Genomic DNA, 17918 nt, shown 5'->3' on the forward strand with positions numbered 1-17918 from the left:
TATGATTTCTTAATGAGACTAGGGCTGGGACAAGTGTTAATGTGTTAAAGGTTTACATATCTGAAAAGCATAAGGTTCTCCTAACTCACAATCTTATTTTCCCTTCCATCATCCTTCTTTTATGTTGATCACTCATCGTCTGCATGTTTCTCTATTTTATGTAAAAGAATTAAGTCCTTGCCATAAACATTTCCAAATCTTGATTCATCAGCCCATTAAATGCCCTCTTTTTAATAGACAAATGTCTTACAGAACTGCATTCAAAACAGACAGAAATGGCTTCTAATGGCTTCTAAGAACACTGAGAAAAGTAAGAAAAGGAAACACCAGGAAACTTTCAAGACTTCAGAGTATCAGTCGCAAATTTAGGAAGAAAAGCAATGCAGTACCCCGTCTTCAACAAAAGGAATCATTTATCATGACACTTACATGCATTAATAAGCCATGTCTGTATCAGAATAGCAGTGACAATGCAAACCTGCTACTGTGGGATTAGTTTAATGAATTTAGAGAACAAGTTAGAATAAAAGAATGTCTTGCATGTCCAATTGCTATGCAAGTCCAAGGCATGGAGGAGAAATAGCTGTGAAAAATAATCTTTCAGTAGCAGAAAAGACAAGGTTACGCTGGATACAAAGAAACCCCACTGAACACAAGGCTGGAAATGTTCCACCACACAAGCAGGAGGGTTATTTCCAAACACAGCACTATTGATCTTCATAGTCTGCCTTCACCAATGACTTTTTTTTTTTTTTTAATCTCCCTCCCCACACACACATCAGATAGGATTAGGAAACAAATATTATAGAGATGCTTCAATGGAGAAGGAATCTGCACCACTCAGGGACACAGAACATTTAACCTGGGAGCAAGCAGCAGTCCTTTGCAGAGCTTATACACATATACCACAGACTGAAAAGCTGGAAGCACCCAGCATCCACAGCAATGGGGACTTTTCCTGCCCTGGTAAAGTCTCGCACCTAATTAAGTGAAATGTGACCATTTAGTACTCCCAAGTAATTTCTGTATTTCCTTCTTTTACAAAAAGTACTTTCTCCCATTTTGCTGTTCTTTTCATAGGTCCTTGAGCCACTGTTCATGCTGGGACTGAAAAGGCATCTGAGAGAAACAATTCCACAAGCAACACAATGAAGGAATAAAAAGGAGCTTTTATGCCCATTCTTTATAAATATTGGCACTTGTAAAAGAAGGATGGTACAAATCAAAATGCAGAAATGGGAATATGTATTTGTGGAGAGACAGGCACCACAGCGAGATTTTGTTTTTATCTTTTCTCTTTAATACCTTTCCTAGTTTATTGAACGTAATCAAGCAATGCGAAATCAATGAAGAGTTTATAAAGAAGGAATAGCTCCCCTGCCTTCAGAAGTGATTGATCATCTTACAAAAACATTTAAAAAACATAGGTACTTTTGCAAGTCCTATACAGAAACACATATTTAAATTTAAGCCTGTGTTTAAAGCAGGTTGCTTTGATAGGGCTCAATGATTGATTCAAAAATCAGAAAAATAACTCAAGTGTATATATATTTGGACTCATAGTCAGATTAACTACCTTCAACTGTTTTTCAGTTGAAATTGTTATAGGTTAAAATGGTGAAGAAAAAGAAGAAATATTGCTTGCCCAAGCAGATACATATTTTAAATATATTAAGTCCAGAATCTACAAATAAAAAAATAGACTCCCTTCCAAAAGTTAGAAGTAACAAGTTCTTTAACATATTTACAGGTAGGTATTGGGAAGTAAGAACACATCGGTCACAGTCACTCTTAATTTCAAAGAACATGTGCATGTGATTTTACTTCTGTACATACTACTGCAATTGTATTATTTATTTAATTAGTATTAAAATATAAGCTCATTATAACGAACTCAGTTTCTTAGCATGTGCCTACACTTCAGCCTGCTGCCCAGTGTAAATACAAGCCAGCTTGCCTGCCAAGAACAGCCTGTCTACTGCAACCAAGAAGTGGGGCAAACAAGCTCTGCTGGTACAGATAGGCACTTTCCAGTCTCCAACCTGGCTTGCTTACAACAACTTCACATTTTACTATATCGCACTGTTGCTGGCACTGTTGACTTACCCTCATTTTAATAACTCTAAAGACAGCAAGAAGCCATGAGCAAAACACACTGTGCTTCTCAAAAACATCTTCAGAACCGTGAGCTGCTGGTGAATAGCAGTCTCTGTGAGAGCAGCACGATTTATAACCGGCATACAGAGCCCCCATGATTAATATTCATGCTACATATCCCAGAATAAATAGGAGATGCCAGTCTGATCCAAAGCCCTCTGAAATTGATGGAAACGTTTCCATTGACTGCAATGAGCTCTGGGTCAAGCCCCAAGTGTCCAAGTGTGTTTATACCTTTTAAAAAAGAAGGAATTCACTCTCCACATGTTTCAGTCCCTTGCATTTATTGTCAGAAAACCTCTGGCAAAAGAATGCCTTTCTCTGAAACGGGACTCTCCCTGAAGCCAGTAGGAGCAATATATACAGAGACTGAGGACATAACCTCAATGGAAAACAAATAACAAATTGGAAAGAAACTTGGTTTTGAAACCACACAAGACAAAAAGTAGTAAGAAAGCAAATCTTTCTTTGTAAGAAGTACAAAATAACTCAGGTTTTGTATTCTTGCTGGTTAAGAAGGAAATTTTCAATGAGGCACATTGAACCTTTGTAATGTAGATTAAAAAAACATTCATGTAAATCTAATACCATTACAACGATCTTCCTTAAACACTGTAATTATAGCCTCCAAGGGTAAGTACACAAATGGTAAATTAAATACAGCCATTCAAATTATTTTTATGCAAAGACTTTTTTTACTTATTAAAGGAATTTAATACTACTTATAGGTGCCCTTGTTAAATGCAGATCGATGATGAAGTTAAAGAATAAAATACGTTACTTCATAAATTTTCTGAAGTCCAAGTCCTCTCACAATAGCGTACAGTAATTGGATTAAAACTACCTTCAAATACTTTCCATCACATCTTTTACATGAAACATCTTGCAAAACCCACAATGTCTATATAATCATTTTACAGTGATTATCAAAAAAAATACTATGGAATTAAATAAAAGTGAATTGATATGGATTCTCCTCCCCAAACAATAAAATCCTAGCACCATACAAAATATAATTGTTTAAAACTGAGTGCTGGCTCTCCTTCTTTCTCTTTCATTTCAATAACCAAACAAATTATTTTTCAAAGCACGACTGTTAATATGCTGATAGGTTTCCAGAGTAGTTTTCAAAAACCATTTTTTCTCGCATTTTGCTTCAAGAAGAAAAATACGAAGTTAAAAAAAAAAAAAAAGTAAAAAGGTACAGGAAAAAAAGTCCTAAGGTCAATTAACAGTGAGTCCCCACGGAGGCAAAAGTGGACATTTCACGACGGATGGTACTGAAAGGTGAGAGCTCCAGTTCTGTGGTGTACTCATTGTCATTGTCATCACTTGTCACTGTTGAAGACTTCTGGATGCATTCATCACAGCAGCAACAGCAACACTCCATAAAGGCCCGGCTGAAAGGTTTACAGAGACAGAAAAGGAGAACTGGGGTAACACAGGACTTAAAGAACAAAAGGAACTGACTAATGAGATGGAGGAGGTCCATAGTCTGCCGAGAGACCCCTGTGGACATGTAGGCAGTCACAATGTTGCAAATGTTTTCAGGAATGATGCAAAACCCATACAAAATGGTCAAAGCCACCACTGTGCAATTCATCTGACTTTCCAGCTGAATTTGTCGCTTGTTCCCCCTTGTGCAAGCCTTTTCCGCTCTCCTGATTTTCCTCGCTGTCACCAGGGAGCAGGTAATAGTGAAAAGGGTAGGTAAACAAAAATAGCAGCCAAAGTACCACCAGAGTCTTGCCCCGTCGTATGTGAGAGCTAGCACATAGATGGTGTCGGGCAGGGAGGTGGATATCTTCACCACGCACCGCTCGCCTGGGGGGCTGCCACTGTACTGGGGGTCCTCCTTGGCCAGCTGGCGCAGCACCACCTCCGGCAGGGCCAGCAGCAGCGCGCCCACCCAGATGACGGCCAGCTTGGCTGTCGTCGAGGTGCAGTTTTCGATCATCTCGTAGTACATCTGCACGTTGGTGGCAGCACGGAATCGGTCGATGCAGAGGGCACACAGTGTGAATGTGGTGACTCCAAGAGATGCCACCTGGGAAGGAGAAAAGGGAAGGCAAGTTAAGACAGGTGCTGTCTGAAGAAGCGGGGGGAAGAGAAAAAAAAGGACAGCTAAAAGGGTACAGTCCATTATTCAGTAGAGACTGGGAAAACATCTCCTCCAAAAGTCCCCTGGTCCCTTCTTGATGGCAGTCTTCTCAGAGAGAGCAGATAAAGGCTTGAACTTACTCAGGCTGAACAGGGAATTAATTTATTGTATGTTGGATGAAGGCTTTTACCACTGAGCTGCTCTCTGGAAGAGGTTTATACTCTTTCATAGTTAGAGAGAGCTTGATTTGTCCTCTGGAACACCAGTCAAGTCCAGCCTCTTGACTGACAAAGGCAAAGGAACATGTAGTTTGCAGGTAAAGGTTTGGGAAGACAATTAAGCACCATGGTGCTGAGCACCATCAGAAGAAGCATCACAGTGTTTGCTGAACTACCACCCAGGATGCATCCCAAAAGAGTATACCATTTTGGTTTTCTGCCTAGAAATATTTATTTCAGCTTGGTATCATCCTCTCCTGGAGGCCTATGCAAGCAACACTGAGTGGAAAAAAATTAGGGAACTGACCAATATGCACAACTAACCACCTTCCTCCCCCTCATTTTTCTAAGCAGTGCTTTTCAGAAAGATCAGTTCCATCACACAAGTTAGGATTTAATTTGAAAGGGAGAGTTTTACTTCAGCAGAAGTATGAACTTATGCCCACACCACATGCTCATTGAGGATGCAGAGGATCGTAGCATCAAAACCTTCCTTATTTACAAAATTTAGGAGCCTTGCAGATTAGGGATCTACTGAATGCAGTAGGGTGCGACAATTGTTTTCGTGGACTTAGGCTTTTAAGTGAAACTTTGATGTGATGTAGGCACATAAAGTTATCCTGTACTGTGAGTTCAAAGAGACTGTATCTGAAATCTTCAGATTTCCAGAGCCTGTGTAAAACCACCCTTGACTGTAAGAGTTAGGCTTTAATAATCTAGATCTTCAACTTTTCATTTAGAAAAAAAAATCACATGCAAATCTAGGCTTAATTTCATAGGAAACATCCTGTGAGAGAGTGTACTGCAGGCGAGGACAAATGGCAGAAGTTTTTTTGTTTAAATGATTTAAAGATGGATTGGACAGAGCTCTCAATTATATAATGTAAGGAGCAAGTACAGAGAAATGCTTATGTTCTCTAGCTTTAATAACCGTCATTCTATGCATGAATAGAAATCTTGTACTGCATGAAACATAATTTCCTATCATTTTATCCTGTTTATAATTAAATTTCCTAAAAAGAAATTTGCAAGAAGACTATATACATTTTGGCCTAATCCTATTTCCAATAAATTCAGCTCCAGTTCAAATTCAAAGCAGAACTAACATTAACTTCAATTGGAGAAAGATTAGGTGCCCTGTTGCATTCTAATTCGTTTATTTTCTTGGCTTTGCATGCTTGTGTTGTGCTGAAAATGTGTTGATGCAAAAGAAACTGTTAAATAATATTCCTAATAAATGCAAAGAGTCCTTATTTTTATCATGAATAAGCCACGTGTCTGTGCAAATAACTGGGAAATCTAAATTTGATGTGTAATGGCATATTTAAAATTCATATAGGTAGATTATTAAAAATGCTTTTTTATTTACACAATAATTTTGAAATTTTCCTGTTTACGCACATCTTGTAAAAAGTTCTGCAAAGATAGATAGTACAATGATGTGCAATTATATATATGTATCATTAATTTTGGCCTTCAATATTTAATGGCCATATCAGATTGCTAAAATTGAATATCACTGAAAAATAGTAGGCACTTGGGATGAGAGCTGTCAGGCATTGCCTCACTCAGGGACTTCTTTGAAGCAGCTTCCTAAAAGACAGGATGAGTAAGATGCAGTCTCTTACTAATTAACTTGCAGGAATCTTTAATGATGACAAAGCAGTACTGTAAACATTTTTAATAGGCAAAGTTATTGATTTAGGAAGTTAAACTGTCTGACAAGATTCAAGAAAGCTTGGTAAATACAGCCACAATTAAAGAAAAATTACAGTTACCGGGAAATTTTAATGAACAGTGATAAACAAAGCTAATGAAAGATAATTTTCATGTATCACACTTTAAGAGTCAGATTTTTAAATTCAAGACTGGTGACTTTGCTTCCAGAACATTTAAATGTGTGTGCAATCTTCAGATGTCTTAGAGTGATGGCAAAACCTTTAGCCAGAACATCCAACACGAATAAGAAAACGGTCAGGACTCAAATCTCTACAATTACAGGAGACATGGAAATAACTGAGACTCAGGAATGAATAGGCATTCAAATAACAATCAGTAGAAGAGAAGAAAATCTGAGGTTTTGTATATTAACATTTTCCCTCTCAGCTATTACATGAGCTTTCCCTGCCCCCAACGCACATGCTTTTACATTCCATGGCAAACAGGCGGTTATACAGTGGCTAAGACATTAAAACTCTGCAGCTGTTAAGGTTGGACTAATGGAAGAAGACATGTCTACCATGAACAAACGTAACCTACAGGGTTCCTGTCACATTAATTGACCAACAACTTGGAGGTTTAAGACAGTGAAACAGAGCAAGAGGAAACAACAAAGAACAGTGGAAGTCGGCTTTAAAAACTCTCCCGTGGGTTTACTGACAAAATAAGCCAAACAAAGTGCGTGTTTCTCTGGAGCAGGCAATGGTTTCCTATTTTCTGTAGATTAACGGAGTTAGTGATGCCATGGCAAAGCTTGCAAAAAAACAAACACTCCCAAGCAGATGAACAAGAATTCACTCCAGCTGACTTGCTTAAAAGCACTATAGCAATTTAAGGGTTTGATTACTTACCCCACACTGCAGACTATGAGCAACAGCCAGCAAAATCAATGGGTGCAGCTAACAATCTATGTGGGCAAGAACTGGGACATGCATTCTGTATGTTCACACAATTTCAGTTCAGGGGTGTTTCTTCATACCAGTCATACTAATAATTAAGGTTAAGTTGAAAATATGAAAGAAGCCAGAGAAGTTTCCTTTTTAATCAGTTACATTGCCCTGAAATAACCACAGAATGAAGAAAATGAATTTGTTGAGGATTAGCTAAAGGACAAACTAACAAATCTTAAAGTGGTGCGAGTGTGGAGTTTAATGTTGATGCTCTTGTGGTAACAGCTGAGTTTCTGATATGCTGATATGCTGTTGCAGTCTTAATTCCAACAACCTGGCTGGAAATGAGGCAAAGCAAGGGCAAGTCAGGCTCAGTAGCTTTTGATCATCACTTCCAGTTGTTTGATTTATTTCCATATAGTCCCTATGAAGATTCTCCTTCAGTCTCTAGACATTCAGGATGACAGTAGTTTATGTCTTTCTCTTACCAGATTATATCAGAAAGGTCCCCAAGTTTCTAACTGAATGACCACTGACCTGCTTTGAGGAGGTGGTGAAATGACCCCTGCCTTGAGCGGGGCAGAACGCTGCTGTTGAAGAAGTTACCAGCTACAGCTACACACACAAAAGACGACAATATTGTTACAAGAGAGTCTCTCTTCATACTGTTGCTCCTTTAAAAGCATTGACAGGCAGGGATGTTAGTGGGTACAGTGATGCTCCTTTGAGACACTGCATAAATCTTTGGTCATTAACTCACCAGCTGTTAGTCAACTGTGTCAAAACTCATTTGGGGAACTGAGGCCAGAGAGAACAGCATACTAATGAAATGTTCAGCCTAATTGCATCATGTTCCCTCTCTGTCCCTCCAACATACCCATTTCCTTTCATGAACTCTAACAATTATCAAAATGTTCCCAGGCCTGTCCTACTTCTTCTCCTGGCTGTGGTCCTGCAGCTCTTGGCCCTGGCCTCTGGGAGCAGAGCCTCTGCCTGACCAGGGAAGAAGTGCAGATGAGGTACGGCGAGCAATGCCAGTAGAAATAACACTTTGAATTCTCTCCCACTAATATCTGCCTGACTAGATAAAGGTAATGAAAATAAAACCAGAAACAAGATCAGAAAAGGTGATTTGGGTGAAAAGGTCAACAAAGACTAAATTCTCTGAATTAATATAAAAGAGGTTGGGGCACTCAATCCATTAAGATGAAGACCAAGAAGGGATATTGCTGGTATATATAAATAGGTCTACCTTGAGATACATAGGTTACTTAAGCCAAAGGACAGTGAATATAACGGAATGGGAATCAACCAGCCATGAGCAACTTGAGGCTGGAAATGAGAGGGACCATTAATCATCTCAGGCATGATGTTCTTGAGCATGCCTTCTGATGGAAAAGTGAGAGGAAAAAATGTAGACTGAGTTTATATGGAACAAGACTAAATAAAAGATTTATAAGAAGTACCTGTTTCTACTAGCTGAAGCTGGATTTTCTAAAACAGATTATATTTTATGTTGATAACACAGTTTCTTAAACTATATGGCACTCTTCCTTCCTTTGTGAACAGGCAGGATAAGTACTTAAAACATTTTCCTGTTGTAATAGGAAAGCTGAACTAGAGAAAAGACTGATGACAGCTAGCCAAACCATCCCTGAGCTCTCAGTGACACTCTGTAGACTCTTTATTTCCATTCCTGTTATATCATATAAATGACTGATTTTTTTCCCCCAAGCCCTTATAGTCTATCATCTTATTATGGCTATTCTATCTCCACATCAAACTTCATAGTTGTAGAGAATGTTAATGCAATATACCATAGTGGCTTTTGCAGACTTGTGACTTTTGCCTAGGATAAATAAACAAAGTTAGTACAGACTGAAATAATTTTTTGTGCTACTTTATATTTACAGTAGAGAGTCTAGCAATGTGACTGAACTACTGCAAAATAAAAGGTCACCCCATTGCAAACAATTATATAATTAAGTTTATCTAGATTCCTGGTTTCTGTTCTTTCAATTAAAAAAACAATACCAAACAAAACCTAAAACCCAGAACAACAGTCATTACTATAAAAGAACAAAAACAAATAAGGAGTACCAGGGCCAAGGTATCCCTCTGATGTTAGCAATTAGCTTAAGCATCCTGGATGAAAATCTATGCCACATTAATTACCTCAAAGACAAGATGGTAATTCTGGAACCTACTGCCATGGAGATGTACTACACATGTGGAACAACAGGTACAACAGGGTTGTTTCTTTCGTAGTACTACCAGTATTCATATCAGGGAGAAATGAACATTTATACTTTGTGTGTTTCTTATCCTTCTGTATACCTTAATAGTGCTTAGAATCCACTTCAAAGAGCTGCTTTTGAATTCTATCAGAAGCAAAAGACAACCAGACCATCAGGGCACTGGAAATACTCATTAGTACACCACATGCTTATCCAGAGGGTTGGAAAAGTTGCAAAACATGAAAGGATTTAATTTGTGTTCATTTTCCTGTTTGCAGTCTACCATGCTACCATACAAGTTTTACTTTTTTTTTTTAAAAAAAAAGCGTCATTCTCCACTGAGGATCAAATTCTCATCACACTACACAAGTGACTCCTATACTAATTTTTAATATTAACAACATGGAATGGAATTGCTGCTAAAAATCTGCCTTTTCCTCCTCTTCTGGAAAAATCCTGTCATATGGAGAAATGACACCCCAGTGCTCAGACTAGAGTCAATGGTGCCGGCATAGCAGATGTTGCCTTTTCTCTCTACACATATGTAACTTAAATATTACTGACCCAATTTTAAACCTCATCTGACACAAATTCATTTCCATGCTGAAATGCCACATGCAAAGTTTAAGCCAAAAGCAAATTTTTATGGACAACTCGTAAGCCCCTAAGGACAGGGTTTCCAGAGGAAAGATTGACAGAACAGTCAACATGGCAGCTACTATCATCATGCCATTAATACCTAAAGGACAGAGATAGACTAACACTTCTGTTTTAAATAATTATTTATTGTGTGATAAGTGCTGAAGATATTCTGTTCAGCAAAAGACACATGTAGCCATTGTCCTAGAAAATTCTCTGTACGAGGCTTTGAAACTGCAAAGCTCTCTGTGGGTCTTTGTTGTCAACCCAGAGGACCTACAGGAGATTCAGGAGCCGAGTTCTGACTACAGTCAAAGAAGAGACACAAAGAAGATGCCACAAAACAAAAGACACAGAAAATACAAATAATTCACAGCTTTTATAAACTCCCATAAAAAATGTATGTGCTTCCCTAAAGTGAAACTTAAAATAAGGATCTCTTCTGACAGCTTTGGAACAGGCAGATAACAGTCACTTTCTTTGCGCCTCTTTCCTGCCTCTACCAGGTAAAAGACAGAAAGGGGAAAAAGCCTCACCTGAAATTGCCCTGGAGGGTCATCTCCAGGGAAAGGGACTAATTCGTATTCCAGTCCAAAACAATCCTCATGCTTTCCACTGAGAATACTAATTGTGATAGTTTTCCTGAGCTGGAAGTTACCTACCAGAAATGGGAGTGATGTCACAAGTTGATTGCCAAAAGCACACACAGAAACTAGACATCAGAGCTCAGAGCATCAGAGGCTTTCACTGTCAGCCTGCTCCAGAGTCAAGCCAGTCTCATATGCATGATACGGTCCAGATGAGGACACTACAAACTTTGTCCTTCTCTTATTTGTGGGGGATATGAGAAAGACTCATGTTTACTAGCACTGAATGCAAGGCTGAGTACTATTATTGGTACCAACCTCTTGCTCTGTGCTGGACTGCACAGGATGGTAAATCAGCCTCTGCAAAACCACATTCTAGACCATTCCGCAATTCTAAATCCTTACTCGACTATAAGTAGCTTTTGTCTATCTGCTGGCATAGAAAGTGATCCCTACTTCCACACCCCCCCACCTCAAATTCATCCAGCTTCTAGCCTAACCTCAAAGAGCAGAATGCACACAACTCAAGCAAGCTTTTAAAGTCCAAAAGATAGTTTCTAGTTGTAGCTGACACAATCCATTTGTCATCTTGAGCAAGCTGCTCAGGGCTTTAAACAACTTAACTACTTCACTATCGGCTTCCAGTATTAAAATAAAAAGGCTACTTCACAGGAGTGATATATTTAACATCTGTGAAATATTTAGAGACACAGTATAACTACTGATTTTGTCTACATCCACACTTCTTTGTATTAAGGTCTGGCACAAATCTGTAAGTAGGGGAACTTGAACTATATTGTTCTGCACTTCTTTCCCAGGTTTGCCTCCCCTGCCACAGTCCTTTTGTTGAAAAGACTAGGTGTGCTAAAACAAAAAGAAAAGGGTTCCACATTTGCAGGGCTTGTGGAACAGGAATTAGCCAAAGCCATGGTCTTTGTTTTGTCATTTACCATGTATCTCCTGATTCTGGGCAATACTGAGAAAAGTATATGGAAGAAAACATAAAGACACTGTGCAGGTAAACATTTCAGACATGCTTGCCTAAAGCCAGACTTCTGAACTATCTGCAGAAAAGTGGTAAAATTTTAAGAACTGTTGAGCAGAGGATTAAAACTGCAAAGGAGAAGCACATCTCTACACATTCTTATAGGCAGAGTAGCTGCTCCGGTTTTTCTAATTCCCTTCTCAATTCCCTCTCAGTGCATTCAAAACTGTTCCTCCGGGACAGTGACATCATCAGGGTCAAGTGAAGATTTTGATGGATTTTCATCCACTTCTACTAACCACCCGCCTTTCTAGCTTTGTTCTCTAGTAGTTTTACTCTCATTACCCAAAGACCTCATGAGAAGCACAGAATAGCTAATTTACTGCGTCTTTTCCTCAGTCATGTGCACAGCATTCCTTATGCAAGCATAGCCATGAGATAATTTTAAATAAAAGTGACCAAACTGTGATACAATATATGGCTGAAAAGACTGCTTAATATACTTAGTCACAGCAGATCTTTATTAGGTATGGGAAAACTGCCCTTTAAATTAAATACTGTGGAGACCTTCCACTGCTGGGAATTCAACATTTACCTATACAATTGTGCTCGAAGATATCATAAAACAAATTTCGCAGTGTGTTTGCATATGTATTATCATTGGCAACAGATACTTTGTTGAAATTTTGCATAATGGCCATTAAACAGCACGAATAAAAAAAACATTTGCCACAAGAGGCTAAACTAAGAAAACTCAAGGTTCCTCACTGGAATAATTTGAAACCTTCAAACACAATACAAAGCATGCTTGACTTATGTTAAAATGTTGTGATCACCATATCATTTGCTCTGGATAATCAGACATCCCCTGTTCCTTAGTTCTGAAAGTACAAGCTGGTATGACAGAGGACTCAGGCCAGTAAGGGTCTTTGATGCCTGAAAGAGAGATACTTCTGAATCTACAACTCTAGGTGAGACATGTAGCTCCCTAAGCAGCATACGAGGAGAACTGGCATGCAAAACAAAAGAAATGCAAAACATGGAACAAAGAGACACTTAAAAGAACAAAACAATGGGCTAACTTATGGAAAACATAGACAACAGCTCTAAATTTGTCCATCTTCAGGATGATGCTTCTATTTGTACTCCATGAAGGTCTGGAAATCTCTCCTGAAGACAGCTGTCTATAGCTTTCCTCTCAAGGAGCTGGGAAGACTTCATCCTTCTCTTATTGTGCAAGAAGGGGATGAGCCTACCCAGGCAAGTTACAACAAGGGAGAAGACAGTGTTGTTCAGCTGTCAGATGAGAGCGCTGCAGTGATCAATCCTTGACAGAGCACAGAGCAGCAGGTTTCATTGCATACTCCACATCTGCATTGCTCCTGGTGGTGTCAGAGCCACTGCACAATCCCTGTGAAGTTTGAACAACACTTGGAAAGTGGCAGAACTACTCCAATTCTCTTAAACTCAGCAGAGTCAAATCCTGATTTCCAGAACAGTGTCGCCCTCACCAAGTTTGAGACAAGCTATGGAGAGGCACAATCCACTCGTGGTGTTCAGTATCCACCACTCATGGCTACAAAGGAGGGGGAGACCAGCTTTTCATTTACTGCTCCCAGGGTGATGAGTACACTTTGCATACATGAGTATTATATTTAATGGCTGCTGAATGAAAAATGTACAATTCTGGGAGGAATACAGGATCCCAAGGCTGTATAATTTTGGATCTGTACCTTAGATGTAAATTAATTAAATTTCCTCAGGGACAAGGAGAATGTCTCACTTTTAGACCCCAGTAACAATTAAGCCTAAGACAGACACCGTGCTACGGATCCATCGCAACTGGATTTGTGCCAATTCTCAACTCTAGAGATCTACAGAACTTTAAAGTGGAAAAATAAGGTGTCCCTAAAGCATAAGGGGGGGATAGCAGTAGCTGAATGTTTTTCAGGATCATAGGTTTTAATTCTGGTAACTACATTTTAGATAAACTACTTTCATTTTGACAGACTCTTTAGTACCCAAAGTTGCACAGCATAAGCAACTAATTTTGAAGAACAGTGTGGCCATGCACGTAATTTCAATTACTGATCTTTGATGAGAATCAGCATTACAAAGAAATATTTATATTTTGTATGTGGATGCACCAAAAAAAAAGTTAGGAAGCCTAAAATGTCACTGTAGGAAAGTCCTGAAAACACTTGAACTATCTACTTTAAGTGAAATGGGTACACTTTAACTGAAGCAGTACCACTTACTTTTTGGTTAACACAGTAGCCACAGAACTCAAATTCAGAAATTTTAAAAGCTCCTAGTACTATCAGTTTCTCAACAAATACATATTTACTCCTTCATGTCTTCTTAATGCAAATCAATTAAGTGTACTTGGAGTTTTTCAAATGCAGTGGTATCCTACCAGCCTTTAATTCATCTAAGTGTAGCACAGCTCCACCCTTTGTTCAATACCACCAGTAATAAAGTGTATCACAGACAATGGATATCGTGGCGATTCGGTGGCTACACACACCATACATGTTTATAAACACTTTCTTAAAAATATCCTCATGGATTAATTATGTATTACTGTGTACCAATGTGCTGTAGAAACTGATACTCTGTGCATTAATAACAAGATTTTTGCCTTTTTTTCTTTCTTTCTTTCCTTAATATCTCATTCTTAGGACAAGAGAATCAACAGTTATTTCCTCAGCTTTCAGTTACAGAATAATGTTGAACATAAGGTTTTGGGAATACAGTAAAGCCAGTCAGAATTAGGGGCTACCACCTTACCAACAAGCCTCAGTGTTCAGTTCCAGTAAATAAATAAAGCGCACAACCTGAACGCTGCTGGCAGGACTCTGGCCAGCTGGCTGACAGCTTCCTTGACATGGCCTCTGAACACCTGCCAAGAAGCTGCAATTTAAATGGAGCTGGGGTCTTTTTTTTTTTTAATAAAAAAATAAAGATAAGACAAAATGTGTGAGATTTGAACGCTGAAGTATAAATTAAGAGCATATACATCGCATTGATAGTCCTTTTTACAATCACCTTCTTGCAGCTTATCCCCAGCCACCCACTCCTTCCATTTTCCTGAATCACTTCACTTTAGGAGAACAAACAAACAAAAAAACAACAACAACAAAAAAAGGCAACTTGAAGTCTAATTCTGAAAGGATTCTTCTCCTTGCAGGATGACAAAGAGCAAGGAAAGTTTGGCAGAACTCATGTGGGTAGAAGAGCTCGGTCTGAGGCTACAGAAATCCCGATACTGCTGGACCCCATGCGGCCAGAGGCTCCCCCTGTCACTGCAGGGCCGGGCCAGGGCCCCGTTCTGCCTCAGGAGTGTCCGGGATACCCAGACTACCTCGCACCCGGACGTCCCCGGGCCGGCAGCAATGAACGCGGGCAGCGCGGGCCCCGCACGTAGTAGCAGGAGGCAGAGGAGCGACCGGAAGGTTACCCGGTGGCCCGGCAGGGCCGCCCGGGACTGCGCGGAGGCGGACGGACCCGGGTATCCCTACCCACCGCCATTACCTCAATGTACGGGACGATTTTGCAGGAGAAGTCTTCTAGGAGCCACTTCTTGGTGAGCTCCTGGAAGATGACCAGCGGCAGACAGAAGAAGACGATGAGGAAGTCCCAGAAAGCCAGGTTGGCCAGCAGTGAGTTAGAGATGCTCCGCATGTAGTAGTTGTGGCAGACGATGCACATCACTGCCATGTTGCCCATAATGCCGATGCCGAAGATCACCACGGAGAGGCACATGACGGCGTAGGCGCCGTACGACTCCTCGGTCAGCGGGTAGAAGGGGTTGCGGAGGCGGGCACGGCGCCCCGTGGCGTTGCCGCGGCCCCCGGCGCTGCCCTCGCCATCCGCCGAGCCGTTCAGGGGCAGCCAGCGGGGTCCGCCCGCCGTGCCCCTCGCCGCCGCCGCGCCGGCTCCGCGCTCGCTGCTCCGCGCCCGCCGCCGCCCGGCCCCCGCCGCCCCGCGGGGCGCGCAGCTGCCGCGCGGTCCCTCCGTTCCACCGGGCGCAGAGTCGGCCTCGCGAAGCAGGGCTCCGCGCCCGGGGAGAGCCGCGGCCGCCCGCCGCCCGGGAGCAAGGGGCGTCGGGGCTGCCGGCGAGCAGGCGCGCTGCGGGAGCGCTGGCAGCCCGACGGCCGCGGCGGGGGCCAGGGCACAGGCAACCCAGGCGCCCAGCACCTGGCACAGCAGGGCGAGAGGAGCGCGTAGGGGCTGCATGGCCAGAAGGCAGCGGGACTCACCCGCTCCCCTTCAGAGGCGGCGGCCGCCCCGTTCGGCGGGGCTGGGAGCGGGAGACATGCCCGGCCGGCTCCCGGGGACAGCCTGCCTCGCCGAGGAGGGGGCGACGGTGCTGCCGCTGGAGTGCGGCTCCTGCTGCCGCCGCCGGGGTCCACCGCGATAAGCGGCCGGTGCTGGGGGCGCGGCAAGCGGAGAAGTGTAGAGGCTCTTCTTGCCGCCTCCCGGGACAGACCCGGAAAGTTGTGTCGCCGTCTCCGACCCGCCGAATTAATGTAGCAAGTGCAGCCCCGGGAGCAGCCCCCCTCCGGCGCTCCGCCCTTTCCCGGGACCGCTGCCTCGTCGCCAGCAGCAGAACCGGCGTCGTGCTGCCTATTTACATCCTCCCGCCGCCGCGGGCAGTTGGTGGCTTTTTTGGTGAGGAAGGATTCCTTGCGGAAAACACCTCCCCTCTCGGGATAATCGCAAGCACTAATTCCTCCTCTTCAGCAACCTCGGAGAAAACAGGTTGCTGCGCGCAGCTTAAGGTGTTTAAGAGCTTTGCAAAACTCTTCCCGGCGTTAATCACCGCGCCGACTAAGCGCTCGCACCGCGGCGGTGCGCGGCGTGCACAGCCAGGGAGGCAAAGTTGCTGGCTGCGCCGGGCGGGCGGAGCCGAGGGACCGACCCCTCGGGCACTGCTCCTGCCTCCCCGAGTCGTGCGGGCAGCGGCAGCCACGGCCGCCCAGGCAGGCGGGGGCTGGGCGAGGCGCGGAGCACCGAGGCGGTCTGCGGCGGGCTCTGCTCGGGCTCCCGGCCCCCCGCGGCTCCGGCCCCGCTCGCCCCGCTCCGGTTCGGCTCCGCCGCGGCTCCCGGGGACGCGCCGGGGAGGAGGGCGAGCATCGCGGCGGTCCCGCAGTGCGCAAGCGCCGCCCGGCGGCGCTCCGAGGCCGATCCGCCGCCCGGCCGAGGCGCCGCCCGCCCGCCGGGGCAGCCGAGCCGCGGGGCCAGGGGCGGGTGCGCGGCCGGGCGAGCCCTGCCCTCCCCAGCGCCACTGCGTGCGGGGAGGAGCGGCAGAAGCCGCTTGCTCGCTGCCGGCACCTTCGCAGCCCGGGGCCCGCGCTCTCCCCGCGCTGCTGCCAGCGCCCCGCTCCCTGGGGCTGCCTCGGCTCGCAGGTGTCAGCGCGGCCCTAGGAGCGATGGGCGAGCGAAGCGCCTTGCTCCCGTACGGGGAGTCTCGCACCCCGGCACGAATCCCGGGCGACGGCAATAGAGGGTGACAGATGGTGGGGAAACTGTCGGCATCTGGGTGGAAGAAGTAGTTTTACCAGCCCCTGAGAGCACCTTGCTGTAGGGGGGAAGGGCTGGAGTTAGAAAGGGGTGCTCCTATATGAGAGCACGAAATGGAAGCACAAGGGTGCTGTTGATGTGATGGTGTTCAAAACATCACCCTCGCAGCTCAAAAGCATCAGAAGTGTCTTCAGATATTTTCAGTGCCTGGAGAGGCCTACATTTCATTCCTGGTTTGAACATTCATCTGTGTGTTGGTGGTTTGTTTTTTTTTTTTTTTTTATTATTTTCTTGCATTTGCACAGGTAGATAAAATTCACAGCTCTTTCTCCTTCTTTCTTTCTTTTTTTTTTTTTTGTTTTGTTTGTTTTGGTTTGGTTGGTTTTTTCTTTTTGTCTGTTTTTGGGTTTGGTTTGGTTATGTTTCCTTTTAATTCGGGTGACTTCTTAGCTCACCGAAGTTGCATACAATAAACATTTCACTGTAAGTAGCCTTAAGGATCCTCTATCACCATTGCTTCCATTTTTAAGAGTTTTACGGTAGCTTATTCCCAACAATTTTTAAGTTTTAAAGCTTTTCCATAAAACAGTTTGAGAAGCATTCTTCCTCCCACTCCCCTCAAACCCATTTGAAGTAAAGATCAGAAACCTAGTCAAAGCTACCAGAGCTCCCAATTTTAGAGACTGAAACGAGGACTATGGAGCTTATAGTTCTGTAAACTCTTTTCTCATGGGTCAGTTTTTAAAGTCTTGAGATAGCAAGTATGTGGGATATGATTGCAGATTGGGACTCTTTTTCTTTTTTTTGGTATTAATGATCAAGGAAGAAAACCATGTAAATCTACAGCAACAGAAAATAC

At 43.1% G+C, this 17918-nt stretch overlaps 1 protein-coding gene across 1 annotated transcript; it reads right to left on the reverse strand.

The window, feature by feature from the left end:
• Positions 1 to 395: 395 nt before the first annotated feature.
• Positions 396 to 16613, reverse strand: GPR37 (G protein-coupled receptor 37). The gene is made up of 2 exons (XM_065829495.2): positions 15068 to 16613; positions 396 to 4204 (listed from the first exon to the last, which is right to left on the reverse strand). The coding sequence occupies exons 1-2, from the start codon at positions 15770 to 15772 to the stop codon at positions 3386 to 3388; spliced, it is 1524 nt and encodes a 507-aa protein (XP_065685567.1). The 5' UTR covers positions 15773 to 16613; the 3' UTR covers positions 396 to 3385.
• Between the last annotated feature and the right edge of the window lie 1305 nt (positions 16614 to 17918).

Source organism: Patagioenas fasciata, chromosome 1 (assembly GCF_037038585.1).
Source record: "Patagioenas fasciata isolate bPatFas1 chromosome 1, bPatFas1.hap1, whole genome shotgun sequence".
Lineage (NCBI taxonomy): Eukaryota > Metazoa > Chordata > Aves > Columbiformes > Columbidae > Patagioenas > Patagioenas fasciata.